Consider the following 22,019-nt stretch of genomic DNA (forward strand, 5'->3'; position numbering starts at 1 on the left):
TCTTGTCGTCAGGCAGGCTGTTCAGTAGAAGCTTTCTTTGCCTTCTTAGCCTTTGAAGAATCTGAATCCAAATCCTACTGTTCCTTTCCCACAATCAAAGTTGATTCAACAACTGAAGCTGTTGAAACTGATGCATTCAGAACTGGCAAACTGATACTGGTTTTTCTATATGAGATCAGCTCAGTTGAATCCCGGGACAACTTGGTCTGTATCTCTGATTGTTATAGGGCATCAAATAGGAGATGATTGAAGCTTCAGGTGTCGAGTCAGTCGACTGTTCTACAACTGAATCTACCACTTTCAAAGATTAATGCAAAAGAAACCACTTCAGCCTAGATCGCCAATTGTGCAGAGCAACTTTGATAACGTTCTTGTAAATGGAGCAAGACCATGGCTTATGGCCTCCTCCTAAGCTGTAGAGGAACAACAAGTATCCATCTGAGAAAGGAATGTTGTTGGGGCCTTGCAGCATTTCAGTGAGCCCATGGGGGGGCATAACCGAGCAACCACAAACACACGACTACCAATGAAACTAATTGACGAACTAACTTTTTTTTAAAAGATACAAAGCGGGAAAACAAAGATGATAAAAACTACACACCACCCAAAAAGTATTGCTATAATATCAATCTTGCAGGCAGTAACACCGCGAAACACTGGGATCTTCAAACCACCATGTGTAAGACGCCCCCTTACTTTTCTAATCCAAAATTAAGAAATCTAAGTGGGGCTTAGCGAGTGCAGGGGGAAAGGGATCAAAGTGCTGCAGGATCTCTTTGATCCCTGTATTCCCCTCCACTTGTTTTTGTTCTCTCCTCAGCTTACATCCGTGTATAAGACGACCCTCAATTTTTAGTCTAAAGATTTCAGACAAAAGTATAGTCTTATGCATGGAAAAATACGGTAACTAAATTCTCCAATAAAAAAGAAGGTATAGGTACTGCTGTTGATAAGAAGGAGTGCTCCAGAAGCTCCTTCAATATTGCTGTAGCAGTGGAAAAGAGGGAACTGATAGAGGGTATCCATGGAGCATGACTTGTTAGGAGAGTGTGTGGAGTTTCCTCTTATCACAAGGTCCTAGAGGTTTCCAAGGCTGTTGCACTAATGTGGAATATATTCAATGTGTGATTCAAAGATACCATGATAAAGAACACTCCATTTTATTTTTCTTGCTTCTTTCCCCCATACTCAAATGCCACTCCCTTTATTACAAACCCATTCATTCTTCTAAGTCTACTATTTCTACAATACATCTGTTGGAAGCTACAGCTTCTGTAGGCCATCACACAATTGTTGGAAATCATCAACCACTATCAAGAGAAACTTTCAATATTTTCTTTACACATCATGATCGTAAATCATAATAATATACAGTGGTGCCTCGCATCATGACATTAATTCGTTCCAGCGAAATCGCTGTAGAACAAAAACGTCATGATGCGATTTTAACAAGCCCATAGAAACGCATTAAAACCAGATTAATGTGTTCCTAGGGGCTTCAAACTCACCATCCAGCGAAGATCCTCCATAGCGCGGCAATTTTCGCTACCTGTGCAGTGAGGAATCTGTGTGAAAACACAGCGGACAGCCATTTTGTTTACCCGGTGGCCATTTTGAAACCGCCGATCAGCTGTTACCGAAGTAGGGAATCGATCATCGCAAAGCAAAATTCCCCCATAGGGAATATCGTTTTGCGATCGCAAAAAGTTCGTTGTGATGTGATTTCGTCGTCAAATGGAGCGCCCATCTTGCGGGGCACCACTGTATTGAGAATGGACCAATATGAATTACAAGTGTGTAACAACAAATCTTGGGAATATACTGGCATTCTTAGAATGTATTTGTTGGTAAAGCTGTCCAAGTAATTTCACATTTCATTCATCATAGATTTGAATTGTAACTACACATATTGTATAATTTCTGCTTCTACAACTATGCCTTCTTTCATTTTTGTATGCTTTGTTGTTACTATTTTCTTTTTAACTCACCTATGAGCCTGACTGCACAGGGAAAGGAAATACTACAGGTTTGGGGTGGGCTGATTCACATTTTTTTTCCTATTAATCACATCATGCAATGGGAAATGCAAATCAGCTCAGAATCCCACAGACTCAATCTGCAGTTTTTTCTCCTCACCAGAGATTTTTCTGCTGAAAAGAACTAAATGCCTTGGTGCAAAAGCAAAGCATGCTACTTATATACCACACCATAGTGCTTAAAGTACTCTCTGGGTGGTGTGCAAGTTAATTAAGCAGGCTACATATGGTCCCTCCCAGTGAAATGGGTACTCATGGGTACTCAACCTAGAGCCAGCTAACTGGGATTGAACTCCAGGCTGTGAGCACAGTTTAGGCTGCAATGCAGCAGTTTAACCACTGTGCTATGAGGCTTCAAAGACTGGTGCGAATTTTGCAGCATGAGAATGCAAATTAATTCACACTTCCCTCATTGTGTAGTTGCACCCTATTTTACTTTTTACTACCAGTGTTAAATTCTACCTAAGTTTTTCGGGGGGGGGGCAGTAAAGAACACAAACTACCATGTTGGTACTTGGATTTTTATTATCTAGAATTCATTAAATGGCTACAACACGAACTAAGATAACAAATTCTGATTTTTTGCTTCTGCAACCACTTAAAATACAACCAACAGAATAAAAATACATTTCTTTTAACTGTTAAATGTATTTGTGAAAAAAATAAATAAAAAACCCATGGCAGCAACATTTGTTACACAAAGCACCTTATAAAAGAAAGAATAATACTAAGTATATGTAAATGAAAGCTTGTGACATGCACTCATTTCAATATGATCATTCTAGAATGATCAAAATGTTTCAAACCTCCCCACTGTTATCTGAACTCAGAAACAGAAACAATCCTGTAACAAAACCTGGATGCCTAGGTCTGTTAAGGGAGAAAGATGCTAGTGTGGCAGTATCTGCCAAGTTCAAACATCACACAAAGGAAACCACTCCTGGAGTGTTCCAGGTATGCTTAACTTACTCCCACAGCAAAGGATAGTAATATGATTGCATGAATGGTATGCTGCTTGCCCCCACTAAGCCTGGGTGTATCAACATTGTCTCAGACTGCCTGTGTTTCATTGTGCTTCTTTCAACTACACAAGATAGTAGTGCACACTGTTGTTCTCTGCCAATGGTTTAGAGACCATTTCTACTTCAGTTATTGAGATAGCAGTTAGAATTTCCCATGCCGAAGGTTTTGTTTAGGCTACTTTCCTTCCAGCAATAGTTTATCATATTCCTTGCGAGTAGTCCCTACTTCCTTTATTCAAGCCATTTTGCATTAAGCTCCCTCTTGGCAATTAAAAAAAAACTCAATAAAAATCAATGGGTTGGATTCAAACAACGGTAAAGGACAGAAGAAACTGCATTGGTGTCATTCTGCAAACTCCTCCATTGGCAGGTGTCTAGGCAAGATGATCTTTCATATTCTTTCTCATTTTTACTTGTTTTTTTCTTCTTCCAGAACAGTAATGAATGTATTGTTTATTTTGAAAAACAGCCCTGACCATTGCTTTGTGTTAGGTAAGAAGTGGTTGATTGATAATTAAAAAAAGGAGTCAGCTTCTGGTTTTTTTTCCTTGCATGGTGTAACTTTGTGAATGGTAGTGAGCACAAGAGGGTACCCTGTAGACCTTCTTGAATGCTGCCATGATCAATATTCAGGCTGCCCTTTGCTATGTAAAGTTTGACATACTTTTTCCTGCTAGCAACGCGGGTATGATATTGTGCAGCAATATTGGGCCATTTCCTGTGTTTCTGAATCATGGTGCAGAATCACAATAGCTCACATTCATAGACCAGAGGTTTTTTTTAAAGAATTGAATATAGACACAAGGCCAGAATTGCCTATTGCAGTCATATATTTGGCCGCTCTGTAAGTAGTTCTTTTCGGGAGCTTGTGCACTCCGCAAGAGTGTTATCCTCTGCCTAATCAATAAAAAGATTCTGGTTGTGAAATTACAGAAGGGTATATATCATACAATGTAAGAATGACAGAGCAGAAAGGGACCCTTATGGATCATCGGATCCTTCCCCTGTCAAGGAGGCACAGTGAAGGAACAAATTCCCAACTTCTGGCTCTAAATCACTGAGCTATCCACCTCTGAGTATCCACATCTCAAAGGAATTCATTTTTAGCACCAGGACTGAATTTATAATGCATTAATATAAAAATCCATTCCTAGAATCCTTAAAGAAAACAAACTGCTTCAGGAAGTGGAGGGTTGTTGCTTTTGTTATACAAATGGGAAACAAACATCTTCTGCGATTTACTGTAGCCATTCTCAATTGAGACAATATGGCCCCCTGGGGGCCCTGGCTCATTTGAAGGAGGCCACAGACTGGGGACAATTCTTCACACACCACCTTACAAGGTTCATTATGCTACCTATACAATCTTGATTTGACCTATATTTATTTCACATTGTGTTTATGGTTGTGGACAAATTAAGTTTGAGAGTGGCTGACCTACTGCTAGGAGACAAAACAAAGAATTGCTGTCAATTCACCCCGAAAATCTGCTCTAGATTTTCTTGTTCTAGAAGAGCATGGGAGGTGGCACAAGAGGTGACAGAAAGAAGGGTTACCTGGTAAAAATTCCTCCCTTTCTATGAGCAGCAGCCTCTGCTGGTGCCCATTCATTCATGACAGGCCAACTCTGGATCTAAGCCCTGGTGAATGAGGAAGATGGGCAGTAACAAATATTATAGGCCATGAAAAGCTTTTAAGAGAAAAAAAAAGACTTGTGAATATTAACAGCTACTTCTGTGGATCTAGGGAGGCTTGGCCACAGTATGCCCCCAAGCAGTAGAGGATTTCTCCTAGCGGAAGAGCATTTATGCCAAAATAGCATCACATGTCCAAAGCTCCTACAACTTCACTCTGTCAAGCAGTTCTGAAACTGTTAGTATGGTAGAAATGAAGTGCATTTGTTACTTGACAACAAATTTGCCAGTATAGATCATAAGACAAGTCCCAGACTTAACAACCTCTTCCAGATCTTAGAAGCAATATATTGAAAACAATGTAACTTATTCCGCCTCACATATTTTTCCAAAGATGCCTAGTTATGTTATTTTTAAGTGTTATAATGTCAACAATATCAATAATGCAATTTTTAAAAGTCATAAACCATGGTTTACGTATTACAGTGGTGTCTCGCATAGCAATCGCCCCGTTTTACGGCGAAATCGCTTTGCGATGATGTTTTTGCGATCACAAAAGTGATCGCTTTGCGATGTTCCCTATGGGCTATTTTCGCTTTGTGATGATCGCAGGGAAGTGATCATCGCAAAGCCCCCATTTTCGGCCAGCTGATCAGTGGTTTCAAAATGGCCGCCGCGTAAACAAAATGTCCGCCCGCTGTTTTCAGGCACGGATTCCTCTGTTTAGAGGCACTGAAAATGGCGGCGCTATGGAGGATCTTCGCTTAAAGTGAGTTTTAAGCCCATAGGAACGCATTAATCGTGTTTTAATGCGTTTCTATGGGCTTTTTATTTTCGCTTAGCGATGTCATCGCTTAGCAGCGATTTTTTGGGAATGAATTAACATCGCTAAGCGAGGCACCACTATACTTCAAAATAGTGTTGGTAGGTGTATTGCTTCAAAATAGCTGCGGTAGACTGCTTTGGATAATTTAGTACACTTTTTTGTATTTCTACTCTTTCAGAAATCAATTAAAAAAACAACATGGATAGGTCTGTGGTTTAGGTATCTGGCTGTGGAACCAGAACGTGGGGGTTTGATACCCTACTGCTTCTCATTGACAAAGGCTGGACTCGGTGATTCATAGGGTCCCTTCCAGCTCTTCAACACTAAAATTATTATATTACAAGCAAGTAATATATTATTCTGCTACTAGTGAGAAACACATAAGAACAATATGTGTTGCTTTTTAAAATAACACCTCCAAGGTCTGGTTTCTTCTGTGCTCCCCAAAGTGCAGCCAAATGCAACAGTTACAAATGAGTAGAAGTATTTTTAGTTCTGAGTACAGGAAAGAGTGAACTGAAGGCAGAAAGCTTGAATCCCTAATTGGCATTGACACACCTTACAAAATTGAATATTAAAAAACCTGTTGTATATATATATATATCCTTGGAACATTATATTTTTTTTACTGCATTACATTCCAACACTGTCTAAAATCTAAAGGCAAGGGTCTTGTGTTACTTGCATGGAATTTTTGACTTTCTTCTTTGAACAGCTGAATCTTATGCCATCAACAAAATTTGCAGGGCTGAATTTAATATCCAGTTACAGATCTGGATTTCAAAACTTAAATGGCCAAACAGCAGGTACCAGAACAGAATTTGTAGCAGAGATGCTTAATTATGGCGATTCTCATAGAGGTTTCTAGGTAATAAGAAGTTGGTAGCTTAAATTCTAATATCGTATAAGATACATAATGCATTTATGGGTGTATATTTATGTGTGCATTCCAAATAATTTAAAATTCTCCCTATAATTAGGAGAATTTTAAGGTGTCCTACTTACCTCTATCAAAATAACAGGATATGTAAAACACAATTAAAAATGAAGAATTAAAAAGATGTTCAAAAATAAAATAAAAAACCACATTAGATACTGTATTAGAATCAGACAGCTGTGTTTTAGGAACAATGGTATTATTTGAGGCCTGTTAAAACAATGCTATAACCTCAAATGACACTTGTAATTTGTTTTATATCCAATCTTACCTTTTGGGGCAGCCAGCTAGAAACTGTCACTTAAAACAGGAATTTGTGGCAACAATCTAATTCACATGTTCTGAGTCAGCTCTTCCACATTCCCTGAAATTTTCCTGTCCTACAGTGTCTGCACTTACTCTAATTAATTGCCTTCCTAGCTGATGTAAGATTCTGAAAACAACACACCACCACCACTAATGAAATAACATAGAAAATAATAAAGCAAAATTTAAAGGAGGATGCATAACACTCACCTTTCAATCTTTCCTGAGGGGGATATGATACAAAACACTGCACAGCAGTGTCACTACGTCTAGGAACACTTGTAATATTCACATTCCCCTCATTTTCCAGTTTTGGATATAATACAACAGGCTCCATGCGCTCCTATAAGGAAAGAGAATCACATGTAATATTGTAGAAATATTTCGTTGATTGTTCTTAAATTTACATCGTTCTTCCCACTTTGAGCACTAAAAGTAGTTAATATTAAAGGTAGTTAATAAAATACAGTTAATATAAAAAGTTATTATTATGACATTAAAATGCACATTAAAAATCAAGTTAAAAATATCTTCACATATCAATTTACCAATGACAAAGCCAAACAAAAGATAAACAAAAGTATCAGTGTGAGCTTTCACAGGTATAATCTGCTCCTTCAAAATGCTTGCTCAAAGACTCACAATGGAATAAGTCTGCTGGAATAAATCTATTCTTTTTGTTTTGTGTTTGTAGCTGCTGAAACACACTAACACAGCTGCCCTCTCTCAAAAGTGTTATCAGCGTGAAATCTAGTTTAGCAACAGGTATGAACAGAAATCAAAAGTTTGTCCCAATTTAGGGGATGGTGGTGGAATTGCCTGCCAAAAGAGCAATAAAAGATGGAACGAGCTTAGTCACCCTTGGCAAGGGAGTTGCAGAATCTGAGAGCAGCTAGCAAGAAGACCCTCCCGCATGTTCCAGCCTGTTGTGCCTTTGACCATAGTAAGACAGAAGGTCTCACCAGATCTTCTTAAAATCCAAACTGGTCCATGTGCTCTTTCTAGAGCCAAACTGAGTGGGGCTGTATACTGTAAGTCATACCAAGCATGTAAAGCTGTTTTCTGAAATATTGACCTCAGTAGCCAGCGAAGCCACTATTAAGAAAAGAATCACATTATTACCTGGCTGCAGCATTATGAACCAGTTTAAAGTTTCTTAACACCTTTCAAAGGCAGCCCAACACAGAGTGTGTTATAGTAGTATTAACAAGATGCACAGTATATAGCCAGATCCTAATCTCTTCTGGAATGGGAACAACTAGTGTGCTAATTTAGCTGCATCCCACCCAAGCTCCCAGACTCAAAGCTGAATCCAGTTTCACCAAAACGATGTGCCTAAGTGCTCAAGGGGATTGTATAACCCTATGAGATACAAATTGGACTTGATCTGACCTTTGACTGACTGAAGAATGTCTCAGTCTGACTAAGTATACTTCCTAAAAATCTCATCACTCCCAACACAGACTGCATTCAATTCATGCATTATTTAGGAAGTGTTTGTTTCATACCACAGACCCATACATCTAAAACCATGCAATAATTCCGCCCTTTCCTCCTACTTCTTCCTGGCACCACTCCTATAGGAAGAAACCCTAAGTTGGCAGCCACCACTTTTATGTCTTGGAAGGTACCTCAAAATGAAAAAAGTAGGTCATTTCAGTGGGCAGAAAGGAGCTGTGATGAGTTTCTTTCTGTGTATTTGCACCCTTGTTTTGTAGTATGTGGATGAGTCTAGAAACTGAGGCAGGATATTTTTGTCTTGTTTTACAGTTTACTATACCACATCAATGAAATTTATATCTTCATTGCTTTTTTAAAATAGTCCTTATTAAAATATTCATTAATTCGTTTAGATTACACATTCTTGCTCTCACTCTCAAGTGACTCTTTCACTTTTCAGCATTGTCATATGATAGGCAACATAACACAGTGCCACCGCCCCAAACAAATGAGTGATTCCTGACTAGCAATGGATATCTTGAGAACTAATTCAGGAAAGAAAAATCATTTTGAGAACAAACAGCAATGAAGCATCATCATCATCATCATCATCATCATCATCATCATCATCATCATCATCATCAAATAATGTGAATACTTGTAAAATCCATCAAAAAATATTCTAGCCCAACAAAACTAGCACTGGTGGCCAGAAAAATGGAAACTACTGAGTATTAGGCATAGTCCCAGATTATACCCATCAAAGGCAGAATGCACGATAGAGTTTATTCTGACCACAACTGGCTGCCTATTATTACTCCATCTGTGAAGGCAGCTTGTAGCCTTGTCAAGACAAGAAAACTGTGCCAACAGTAATTTTTTGACAGCCAGCTGGTTCCCTTCTCTCAGTGGCTGCCACATATGTGCTATAATGAATGCACACCAGAATGGCTTGGGAAAGTAAATGGCAAACCCTTAACCCATGTTCCAACATATTTGGCTTTGTAAAGCTTTTTTTCTCTATCCCATCAATAACCATTCAAAATTTATTCTGACATTTGCTTTGTAAAAATAAACAATTTATGAAACCCAATTAGCTTTGAAGGACTAATTAACTGTTCTACTGTTAAATAAAAACGTGATAATCGCCTCCTACACTTCCATCATGATTCCAAGTACAATATCTTCATTCAAAACTATTCACAAAATAAGGCCAACATGCTCTCTGTTTTGCAAATCTGAATTCACAGTGAATGTATACCTTGCTTTCAGGGTATATTCACTTGCTGTGGATTTTGAGAGCTATCATTACAAAATGCAGACTAGAGACCAAATTGCTAACATGCGCTGGATTATGGAGAAAGCCAGAGAGTTCCAGAAAAACATCTACTTCTGTTTCATTGACTATACAAAAGCTTTTGACTGTGTGGACCACAGCAAACTATGGCGAGTTCCTAAAGAAATGGGAGTGCCTGGCCACCTTATCTATCTCATGAGAAACCTATATGTGGGACAGGAAGCAACAGTTAGAACTGGATATGGAACAACTGATTTTATCTGGCAAAATTCCCAACAGTTGATATCTAAAGTTTTCAGAGGTCATTTCCATCTTTCCAATACCTATGGTTTGTATAAATAATATTTTTTAGATTCCAGTATTTTACCAACAAACGAAACCCATCATCATATACCTCCCTTGAGTGTGTCCTCCCTTCCTTGCCCAGATATTATGGCAATATTATCAAAATCCACACAGTCCAACCAAGAGAAAGTCCAGACTAAATAGCAAACGCAGGGAGCCAGTCTCTCCAAAAGATATTGTTGTAATCCTTCAAAACTCCAGTCCTGATTTTCCTAGGTCTTCTTTTGCTGATGATTCACTGCCCCTTGCTCCCAAAGATTTATTCCTCCTTCTAAAACCGAACAAACTTCTATTATCAAAGTCACAGTCGATTCCAGTCCTGGCTACCCCAGCTCTTCAATCCAGCCGATTATGTCGTCACACTGATGATTCACCATCTGTTTTTTTTTATTCCCAAAAGCTTATTCCTCCTGCTCCGATGACAAGATTTTATTTTTAAAGTCCCACACAAACTAGGGAGAAAAATCCAGACTAAACAGCATTCACAAGATTTCAGTCCCTTAAAGTCTGTTCAGTAGTATTTCCTCTGGGATTTTTTTTCCAGAAACACAAAATTTTTCCATCTCACTGCTTATCTGTGACCTTGAGCCAGCCTGCTGTTTAAGAACTTGCTATTTTAGAGTCAGTTTCGCTTTGAAGAGGCAGGCTGGCAAGCACGACTCGCTGCTGTTTCTCTCTTCTTTCGGTCAGATATTTCACTCTAGTTTCTTTTACATCTTAATGAGGTTATTCATAAATCAAGGCTTACTTTGTTATTGTGTATTTTCCACCGTATTTTTGTTCTCTTCTCCTCAGGGAATTTGGGGGTGGAGTTTCCCACAGCTTTCTGCCATAAAATGGCCTCCCGTCTCCGATCTATGCTCAGGTTAATTTTCAGAGGGAAGAAAATCCGGTTGCTGCCCAATCTTTTACCCATCTGGGGCTCACCAACTGCTTCAGGGAGACCTCCCCTGGTCTCCCCTTTGGTCCCCCCCTTTCTAGAGGGACCCTAGACTGGGCGGTTCCAGCTTTTCCCGGGAGCTGTTCCCAGAAGCTGCTGGCTTCACTGCGACCAAGCTCTGCCTCCTGGAAGGACAGATCCTGAAGCTGAGGTTCCAATACTTTGGCCATCTCATAAGAAGAGAAGACTCCTTGGAAAAGACCCTGATGTTGGGAAAGTGTGAAGGCAAGAGGAGAAGGGGACGACAGAGGATGAGATGGTTGGACAGTGTCATCGAAGCAACCAACATGAATTTGACACAACTCCGGGAGGCAGTTGAGGATAGGAGGGCCTGGTGTGCTCTGGTCCATGGGGTCACAAAGAGTTGGACACGACTGAACGATTGAACAAGCGAATGAAACTCAGACTAACGTTGTCACAACATAAGTTGTGATAAAATCTACAGGGGATAGTAATCATGACCCTACTTTCATTTCATTATACTTCTCATTAAAGTGAGAAGTAACGTCAACTGAATAGTCTGGACTAGAGATGGGGACAACTCACCTTTTTGGTGAGTCATCCTGCTTTGTGAGTCGTCAAAAGTTGACAACTCATGAAGCACGAAGTTGCCCCATGAAGCGATGAATAATGAAGTTATTTGTCAATTCATGGGGGTTTTATTAAAAAGAAAGCCCTGCCCCCAGCCCCGCTGCCACACCCCATCCCCGCACTGCCGCCATCCCCATCTCTAATCTGGACCAACTCCATTGCCCCATCACATATTATTCTAATTTAACTCATGATGCTTAGTGGGCTTCCTCCCATCTGTAGACAGGAGGAAGGAAAGGGACAACACTTGCTTCTCTCCCAAAGCTTGACTGACTCATGAGTAATGTATTTCACTGTGCCATGGTACAGAAAAAGGAAGTCTTTAATTAATGAAAATCACCACCATGAGATGATATTGCTCGCAAGGGAAGACTGTTAGTAATTAAAGACTTCCTCTGTCTGTCCCATGGCTTCCACACAATGACATTTGCGAGTCAAGACAATCTATGGGAGTGGGCTGAAATCTCCTCCTGCTGTTTACACCATCACCCTTGTGTAAGCAAAATTTACACAAAAGGATTTTGGCCATTAGCTATTATTTATAAAGCTTCTAATAGCTCATAGACATATGGCTGTAAAGATAGACATATGGCTGTAAACCAATGTTTTTTAAAATACCTGATCATAATCTTTTTTTTTAAAAAAAAACAAGTCTTAAAAAGAGAATGCAGTTTGAGGAAAAGGATATTACTTCAGAAGAAGAAGAATTTTTTTTAAAAAATGCAACAATTAACCTGAGATTAAGCAATAAAGTCAAATAGGACATCAAGAAAGAAACACAAGGCAGAAAAGCCGTGTTTTTAATAATTCCTTAGAATAAGACAGAGTTCCAGTCATAAACTATTTTAAAAGGGTTCCAAATGGAAGAGGCCACAAAGAGAAAGGTTAGGGGCAATATCACAATAGCAAGGAGATTTAATAAGAACATTAGAATTAGATTAATATAGAGTCTAAAACATAAAACACAGAGTAATGGAAACAGATGTGAAGCAAGATCACAGAGAGCTTATGTAAGTTAACAGAACTTTAAGGCTGGTATGAAACAACGTAGGAAGGAAGTGAAGGTAAATACCTGAAGCAGTCACATGATTTAAGTAAGATGAAAGATGTGGGGAAGAACTGAAAAGTTGATAAACAAAAATAACAGGGTTTAGACTTAGAGATAAAGAAAACCTAATAAAAAGAAGACAGAATGAGGGCCTAAATAAGAGTTTTAGTGGCATTGGTGGTTTTATTAGTTCAGTGTGTCAGATTTAGAAATAGAAAACAGAAACACTTCAGCTGGAGTAGAAACATAACCTCAATCTACAATAATATTCAAACTCTAAAATAGTTAAGATTGAAAGGCAATGTTGTCAAACTGATAGAAACAGAGAAAGCAAACTTGAATTCAATTTGAAGCAATAATCTGATGCTCAAATATACCTATAAGGCAATTGGAAATATTATTACGAACAGAAATGGTTAAACAAGAAAGAGAAAAATAGTACAGGACAGCATCATGTAACATATTACATACCAAAAGAAAGAAAGAGGTTGCTAATAGGAAGAGTATAATTTAATTTAATTTATTTAATTTAATTTTTTCTTTTTTCTTTTCTTAACTATTATTTATTATTTTTAGTATGTTTGTTAATATGGATGTTAATGGATTCATATTGTTTTGTATTTTTTTTCTGTTGTTAGCCACTCAGTGGTATAATTATACTAGATGGGCGGGATATAAATCAAATAAATAAAATAAAATAAATAAAAATAAATATAAATACAAAGACAAAACATAGTGGTCCCAATGAGAGAAAGCTGAAGACAGGAAGAAAAGATCCATGGTAGAAACATTAAAAGAACCATTTCTGACACTGGAATGAAACTAGAAATACCATACCACCAAAACCCAAAGTATAAGGGAAACTACAAAGAGAGAATGATAAAAAGTCTAAGAAAAATCATTTAAAATTGTCTGCTATTTAGTGCTAGATTAGAGATTTTATACAAAACAATCTTTGAAAGCTGGAGTTCAAAGGCAGGCTGTAAGAGTCCAAAAGAAGAACTGGAAGGAAAAATAAGACATAGAAAATAGACAATCCTCACAAGTGGCTGAAGATGAAATAAATAAAATAAAAATAGGGTGATAGTTGTAGAGGAGGTAATGACCAAGAAGGCTGTTTTCAGAAAAAGAAGAAAAAGAGGAGAGGAGGAAGGGTGTGCTTAAGCTAGGAACAAAGAAGTCTAAGAAAACAGAAAAATTACAGACAGAAGTGATGAGAAAAGAAGAGATGATGATAGATGAAGGGACTGAATTGAGTGATTTGTCTTAGGAATTGGCCTTTCAAGTTTAGACAAAAGACCCAAACCATGAAAGGGTTTTTCACATAATTCGTGTTCTTTTGATGATTGCCAAAAGAAAGTGTCTTAAACACAAGTTGTTCATGTTTACATAAGAGAGGTACACAAAAGCTTCATGGTTTGTGTGTGTGTGTGTGTTCCCTCTTTTTATTCTTTATCTGTCAAATGACCTGAAAAATGTTTCACCCAATACTGTTGAGAGAACAAGCCAGCCAATCACAACACCTGGGAAGAATGGGAAGTCAGGATATGGAAAATGGCCTCAAAGTGCTTCAGTTGATCCTTGTGGGATTGTTGTGTGCTGAGTTCCTGCTGCTCTCCATTTTTGTTTTCTGCCTGCCTATCTACCATGTTTCTACCTTGGATCCTTTATTTTATTTTATTTTTTGCCCTCTTTTTCTTGATTTTTTGGGTCTACTTCTTTGGATTATTTTTGCTGGTGTCTGTTGGACTCAAAGAAGAGAAGGCATCAAGTGGTTCACGGAGAGAAATCTTCCCATAATCTAGTAGTTTTGGTTGGGAGGGGGCACTTTGTACTTTTGGCCTTTATTTACTTGTTTGTTTTTTTTGTTTTTGTTTGGGGGATTCTATGTATGTCTTTTTATTTTGCTATTTTTTCCTGTGTGTAGTGAGATGTTTTCTCTGTTTGATTAATTTTTTAAAATTCTTATTTGGTTAATTTATAGTGTATTTATTCTTTTAATGTTATACGTTTTGGTAGGATTCTTTGGAACTGTTTGTTGGCTTTTTTCAGGGGGGGGATCAGTGGGTGGACATCTGACTGTTTCAGTCTGCCACTGAGGTATGTGAATGGTTGTTGTTTGTTGGACACAGCTTAGGGCACTGAGGTTGTTTTGCTGGAAGTTGTTCTGCTAAGTGGGTGTCTCTGTGCTGGGTAGGTAGCACTAATCTCATAATGTGGTTCAAATATGATAACATAAGCTAGTACCTGCATGCAGAGGTCTGATAATTATTCGTCTTTCTCATGTACACTTGCCTGCTTTTGGAGTAGATGTATTCTCTGTTGCCTTGCCTCTACTTTTTTAACATAGGGTTCTTCAAGGCCTTTGAAATACCAGAAAAGATTAATGGGGAAACACAAGTGGAAAACCTGAAAGAGGCTCTCCCTTTCATGTAAAAAAGAACCTGAAGGGAGGAAATATGACAATTTTCACCAGGCACACTCCTAGTGGGTCTACATGAATAGAGAAAAGAAGTGATGCAGTTAAGAACTGAAGCTAAAAAAAGTAATGAGAAAATACGCAAGGTGATCTGGTACAGTGGTAATGGAAGGAATGTTCACATCCAGAAGAAATGGAGGAAAGAAGAATAGAAAGTTTAATCAAAAACATTTCCTGAAAACTAGCTAAAGAAATGAGCAAAGGACAGGGCTGAAGCAACAAAATTAGCAAACCTAACACCGAGGACAAAAAGAATACTGGACTAGAGGATAAAAGAATATTACAAAATGGGTGAGGAAACCATGCATTCATGATGGAGAAAATCAGGCAGAATGAGGTTTGCTCAGGAGATGGTAAAAAGTTGTAACACAAGAATGAAAATGGTCTAAATAAGGAGACAACTGCGGTTAGGAACAGACAGATGAAGGAAGGAGATGGAAATGAGGAAGACTAGAACAAATAAAGCAAAAGACTGAAAAAGTTATGGAAAAGAGAAGTAGAGGAAATTAACATGATTTTAAAAAAATAAAGTAACTGAAAAGGGTTGGAAACAAAGCGAGGAGATATGGAGTGTTAAACTTAATTCACCAATGATGTGAAAAAGGAAAAAAATACAAGCAAAGGTGAAGACAACACAGCATCAGAAAAACAAGCATGTATACATTTGACCAGCAGAATGGATGGGACTGCTAGAGGAAAATTAACTGCATGATAAAGTGCTGATTTGGAAAATGAGTCAATATGAATATCAAGAACACTGGATTAGTAAGATTAAGAGAGATAAAAAAATGTTCAGACAAGACTTGCAGAACTTTATCCAGCAGTTTAAATGTCATCTGGGCAGATACCATTGATGCAACATATCCTCTTGCTCCTTTGCCCCCTTTCTGCTCTGGTGGTAGAGGAATCTCTGGAAACAGCCTACATAAACTGTGGCTGTTCAGATTCCTGGTAGGGAGAGTGTAAGACTACACATTGGGAGGCACCCTTTTCCAGTTTGCCTCATGCACCAAAATTTCTTGAATCACACTTGGAAGGAGGGAGGGACAGAAGAAGAGACAGTGAAATGAGAACCATCTTGTTGCAAAAAAGAAAAAGAAAGATCACATCAGTTTTCTTTTCCAATCTCCTGACGCGACACCTTCCAACATCAGATACACAGTAATAAAAGGAAGAAGACTGTCAAGCCCAAACCTGACCCTTCCAACACTAACAGCACAGAAGGAGAAAGACCTGGGAGGAAAAGGCTGGGAGTGAGTGGAGAGGCCCTCTTTCCTTCCCCTTCTCCCCCCTGCTCATCCTCCTCTTCTAATGCAACAGCATGAAAGCAAAGTTTCTGTTTCAGGCTAGCTCTTTACAGCATTCCCTTTGGTTCTATGGGGAGCAGGTGATGGTGGGGAATCCACTTCAGTGTGTCACTACAAGTCCCAGTTGCAATGGGACATCAGTGGTAAACCCACTGTACAACGGGTACTCCAAACTTTGCTTTATTAATAAGAAACTGCAACAGAGGCTTCCTTCTTTTACAAATTACCACACATCTTTTATACTCTTATATGAGCCTGAATAATTCAAGGGGCACTCAATTGCTAAACACAGCTATCTAGTGGGAAATGCAGCTTTAAATTAACAGCAACAGGAGGGAGAGAAAGAATCTACTTTTTTAACTTCTTTGATAAGCAACAGAATCAATAGTTCAACAACTGATCAGTATGCTGTCTAATTAGAGTATTCAGACAGTGAAACAGAGCTGTCATGAAAAGTTTCCCTTAGGGTCCCAGTCAATAAAAAAAATAATGGATTTTAAACATATTCTGCTATATCAAGCTGGGACACAGCAGGGAGGAGAGCAGTTCAGCTGTTAGAAAAACATCGCTTTGTGAAGAATCAGTTCCTGAAGCAGGGAACCAATCATCACAAAGCGAAATTCCCCCATATAGACCATTGTTTTGCAATCACAATTGCAATCACAAAAAGATCGTCGTAAAGCGGATTCGTCATAATGCGGGGCAATCGTTAAGTGAGGCACCATTGTATAGGAATGCATACACACAGTGTGGTATAGTGGATAGAGTGATGGACTGAGACTCAGAAGGCTGGAGTTCAAACCTCAACTCAGCCATGGTGGCTCACTGGGGAAGCGGAACTGGTAAAACCATTTCTCAAATATCTCAGCTACCTTGAAAGCCCTGTTAAGATCAATATAAGTCAGTTCCAACTTCATGGCACAAAACATAACGGAATACATACACATTTCTGCATGAAGAGTTTGTATTTGTTTCTATCTGGATAGCCAAATAACCAAATGTGCATTACAGCAGACAGCGATGAATTGTACGAGATGCAAACTTCCTTTCATCATGAAGATAAAAGGAGCAGAGTCAAACATGCAATAGCTATGTTCTTCTGGGTGGGTAGCTCTGGATTCCTTCCACACCTGTACATTGTTGCCTTCATCTTGTGCACCACAGTTCTGTAATCAGAAAGTGTTCCTTAATCCACCCACCCACCCATCCACCCACCCTTCCATCCATCCAGCTGTCTGTCTGTCTGTCCATCCGTCCGTTCGTCATGGACATAAATGGTGGCTTGTCTTTGTGAAAGCATCTTTTGTCTGTCTAGTGAAGTGGTGTTGGTTTGTTGACTTAGCACATAACATTCTAATTATTCCAAGGGTGGCAATAGACTAAGTTTCAAGTATTACCAAAGGGCCAGGCTGCCTGGGGAGAAAGCCTTTAGACAATGAAACTCAAAATGAAAGTTGTGTTACATTTTCTAGGTGAGGAATCAAATGCCCAGCCTCTGGCTCTACACCCAGATGCCCAAAATGAAAGTTGCATTACATTTTTCTGGGCGAGGAATCAAATGCCCAGCCTCTGGCACTACACCCAGATGCCTACACTACTGAGATATCCAACCAGTTAAAGGTCCTTTGGGCCAATTCATTTGGAACAACTACTTCTAAGTTGCTCATGGAACTTAACACTGCACTTAGTGTAAACATGTAAGAACAATTACCCTAACTGACCACTTCATGCGTTACCCTTTAAACCCCTGCTACAGCCTAAGTAGAAAACTTTACTAGTTGTTGTTGTTGTCCTTGATAAACCAACAACTTTTTAAGATGAACCTAGAAGTGTGTTTTTAATGAGTGAGTACTAGTTATGAAGGACAACATAAGGAATGATAATCATTTAATTTGAAACTGAACATGTCTAATTTCATTTAGGCGTGGAAGGGAAGCTAGATTTTGTAGATACAAAGATCTCCATGAAAAGAGCTGCTTATCTAGTTTTCAGCCCAAGAGTTTGGTGCTAATTCACAGAACAGTTTCTTTTTTTCCAGAAACAGTAGGAGCCATCTGGGTTTCTTGACAATATGGTGATGGGATATATTTGAGTCAGTATTCAGGTGGCTTGAGTGGGAAATTTTATCATACTTCTTTTCTCTAATTGGGTGCTGGGAAATTTCATTAAAATCCTAACAGATTGCAGGCAGAAGGGTTACAACTGGATGTTCAGGCTGCTTGAGAAGAAAGGTGTGTAAGAAATAAGTCATAATGACAGATAATGTCTCCAGTGAGTTGTTGAGGGCCTTGGGACTTTTACTTCTGGGGGATTTTATATCCATATGGGAGACAGAGGTTGCCATGGCAGCTTTGGAGTTCATGGATTCCACGGCATCCACGGGCCTGTCCCAACATGTTACAGGTCCTACAAATGTGGCAGGATATACCTTGGACCTGCTGTTCACATCTGGGCAGAGAGAAGATGATCTGAAGGTGGTAAACCTTTAGTTTTCCACCTTGTCATGGTCAGATCATTGCCTGCTGAGATTTGTATGGCAGGGTAGATAGCCCTATTAGAACAGCCTGCCCCTGAACACTGTTGGATCTAATTGGTTTCCAGGATGTCCTCAGGAGTTTTCTGGCTGATTTGGTTAGCCTTCCTGTTTAAGAACTGCAACCAACTGGCAACCCATTTGAGATCAACACTGAATGCATCCTTTTGGACCTTGACCCCTTACTTATGCCAGTAAATCAGACTGAGATGGCCAAATGCACTGTCTAATCAGATTTTATTGGATCAGTTTCAGTTAGTAAGACTTGAGGATGTAGAGAAGGCACTTGTATGCTGTAAAGCTACTTAGATCCTTGCCCCTCTTGGCTATTAAAATATGCCAAGGACAAAATGCTTCAATGGGCCACTCATGTCATCAGCATTCATCTCCAGGAAGCCCTCGTCTCCTCTTGTTTAAAAGAAGGTGTAATAAGGCCCGTTCCTAAGAAAACTAATTTCACCATAGATGATTCGAACAATTATAGCCTGTCTCAAATTTTCCTTTCTTGCACAAGCTGATCAATAGGGTGGTAGCTGACCAGGTGTTCTTGGAAGAAACTGATGGTTTAGTTCAGTAGCAACGTAAACTGTGATATGGTACTGAAACAGCATAGGTTACCCTGCAAAACAATCTCCTAAGGGGAGCAGACAAGGGTAGTATAAACCTTCTGGTCCTCAGGGATCTTTCTGCAGCCTTTTATACCATCAATCATGGTATCTTTCTTGGACCGTTATTGAATTTAGGGATTGGGGGCTCCGTACTTCGGTGATCCCAGTCCTTTCTTGATAACTGATCCTGGATCATACAGCTTGGGAATGCTGTCTCCACTATGGGGGATCCACATGGGTTGACCATCTCCCCAATGTTCTTTAACATCTATATCGGAGAAGTCATACAGAGATTTGGTGTTCACTGTCACCACCAATCATAAAGCAGGAAACTTTAGGGGTGTCAAAGGAACAAAAGAACCACTGCACCCTGAGAGAAGAAGCTTTCTCCCCTCAAGCCTTTCCCAAAATTTTGGTTCCTGATCCCTTTCTGTTTCCAATGAAGGAGGGCTCTCTTTCTCCCTAATCCAACCTTCCTACTCAGCCTCTCCAGGGACCCACACCTTGGATCTAGGAGGAGACTCTGCTGGACCTGCCTATCTGCTGGACCCATGGGACCAAGCTCTTTGCATCCCTGCATTGGATCAGGTAGATATAATACTTCAGTTTCTGTTTTAATCATATTTTGACTTGCAAGTTTTGCTGCCATATAGATTGCACTGACGGGCTGGTATATAAATCAAATGGATGAATGAATGAACCAACCAACTAACTGACCAACTAACCAAGGGAATAAGTATGCCCAGGAATACAGAATTGGAAGTAAGCTTTAGGACTAAGCTTGGCATGGGCCATGTCAAGAGCGATCAAAGATGTTAACACAGGGGAAGGTAAGAGAACTGGTGATATGCTGTGCTAGTGCCCATCTGCCACAAAAACTATATGGGATAACAGGTATTTGCAGGGAGTGGTAAGAAAAAAAAACAGTTTTCTGGTTGTCCATTAGCTAGATCTTGGCTTGTTTAGAAAAACCACAGTTAAAGCATCAAACAGATTGGGGTTTAAATGTCTCCAACCAATGTCATTATTTGTAACTGATAACAATTGAATGCTGTTAAGTCAGTTCTGACTTATGACACCTTTTTGGGGGGTTTTCTAAGTGGAAACTATTCAGAAGAAGTAGTTCCCTTCTTTTGAGAAAATCCCGAGACTGTGCAGCTTGCCCAAAGCCACATAGGTTGGCTTTTGTGGAATGCACAGTGAGGAAGTGAACTCCCCCGCCAGATACCTAACTCACTGAGCTATCCAGTCAGCTACTGGTAATTGACTATTGTTGTATTAAGAACATGATGCAAAGCTACATTATATTTTGTTATGTTACAAATGAATGTTCATAATGAAAAAGTAGCAAAATCAGCTACATCCACTTCAATGACAGTTCCTCTCTATAAAGTAACTGCAATACAATGATCTACGCAACTCTTGGAAATAAATGAGGACAAAAACTTATCATACCACTTCAGTCTGCCTATCTAGCCTTCTGAGAACCACAAGCTGGATCATTCCACGAATGTTTCCTTCCATAGACATAGAACGCCTCAAGGTCTCCATAGCTTCATGGTTTGATTTTCCAAGCAGAGACTCCCCATTCACTGCAATAAGCTGGTCATTGATTCGCAGTCGGCCATCCTACAAAATAAGATGGTTAAATATCGTGAAAGTTAAAGAAAGAAAGAAAAAAAATCAAATAGTAAGATGTTGTATGTATCTTTCAAATATAATTAAACAGACAAAATTTTCCACATAATCGCTGAAAGCACAAACAGTTAAACATATTATATACGTCATTATCATTTGTTATTCACCACTATCCTCCTCCTCCTCCTTCAAGGTTGGGAGATCGTATTACACATATGGTACATTTGTTAGGTAAACAATGTTCATTTTAGGAACTAATCTTAACATAAGAAAATCTGATAGCCTTTTTTCAGTGAATTGTTCTTGCAATAAGAATCAAGGAATTCCAAAACATGATCTATACCATTTGTCCAGAAAAAAACTAAAGTTGTTAGTTTGCCATGACTGTACCATAAAGAACTGTCAACCACAAACCATCTGTTACTGTGTTGCTTCATTTAAAAGAAACATTTCTGGTACTGATGATGATGATGATGATGATTTAAAAACCAGCAGGCACAATCAAAATTATAAAAACACTGACTGGTATAATATAACAGATACAAATTTTAACCAACAATCTAAGTACCAGTTAATTATCAGCACAGTATGTATGCTGTTCCTAATACTACCGGTTTTTGAAGCTCTGATGGTATGATTTCTGAGATCTGCAATTGCTTATAGTTCTGTGTGAAGTTTCTTAATATTGTTCCCTATGACTATGGGGACCACTGAAGTGTGTTTCTTCCAGAGGTGAAATGTTTTGAATGCCAGGTTTCTGTACTTAGTTTTTCCAATTCTTTATTTTCAACTTTGGCATCCCCTGGAATTGCAATGTCAATACAGTGGTGCCTCGCATAGCGAGGTTAATCCATTCCGGATTAACCCTCGCTATGGGAAACATCGCTCAACGGAACAAAAAACCCCATTAAAATGCATTAAACTTGGTTTAATGTGTTCCAATGGGCCCTAAACTTACCGTTGAGCGAAGCTTCTCCATAGGGGCGGCCATTTTCGCGCCCTCGCTTAGCGGCAGGAAAAGTTGCGGTGGCC

The 22,019-nt window shown here is 39.1% G+C and overlaps 1 protein-coding gene across 2 annotated transcripts in view; it reads right to left on the reverse strand.

Annotated features, from left to right (window-relative positions):
- Nucleotides 1-22,019, reverse strand: part of PARD3B (par-3 family cell polarity regulator beta) — a 621,722-nt gene that overhangs the window by 358,592 nt on the left and 241,111 nt on the right. For both annotated transcript variants that reach the window (XM_072978456.2, XM_072978451.2), the window contains exons 12-13: nucleotides 20,805-20,978; nucleotides 6,972-7,104 (exon numbers count right to left, since the gene is read on the reverse strand). In XM_072978456.2, coding sequence (XP_072834557.2) covers nucleotides 6,972-7,104; nucleotides 20,805-20,978 — 307 coding nt within the window. The remainder of the gene's footprint in view (nucleotides 1-6,971; nucleotides 7,105-20,804; nucleotides 20,979-22,019) is intronic.

This window comes from Pogona vitticeps, chromosome 1 (assembly GCF_051106095.1).
Source record: "Pogona vitticeps strain Pit_001003342236 chromosome 1, PviZW2.1, whole genome shotgun sequence".
NCBI classification, from domain to species: domain Eukaryota; kingdom Metazoa; phylum Chordata; class Lepidosauria; order Squamata; family Agamidae; genus Pogona; species Pogona vitticeps.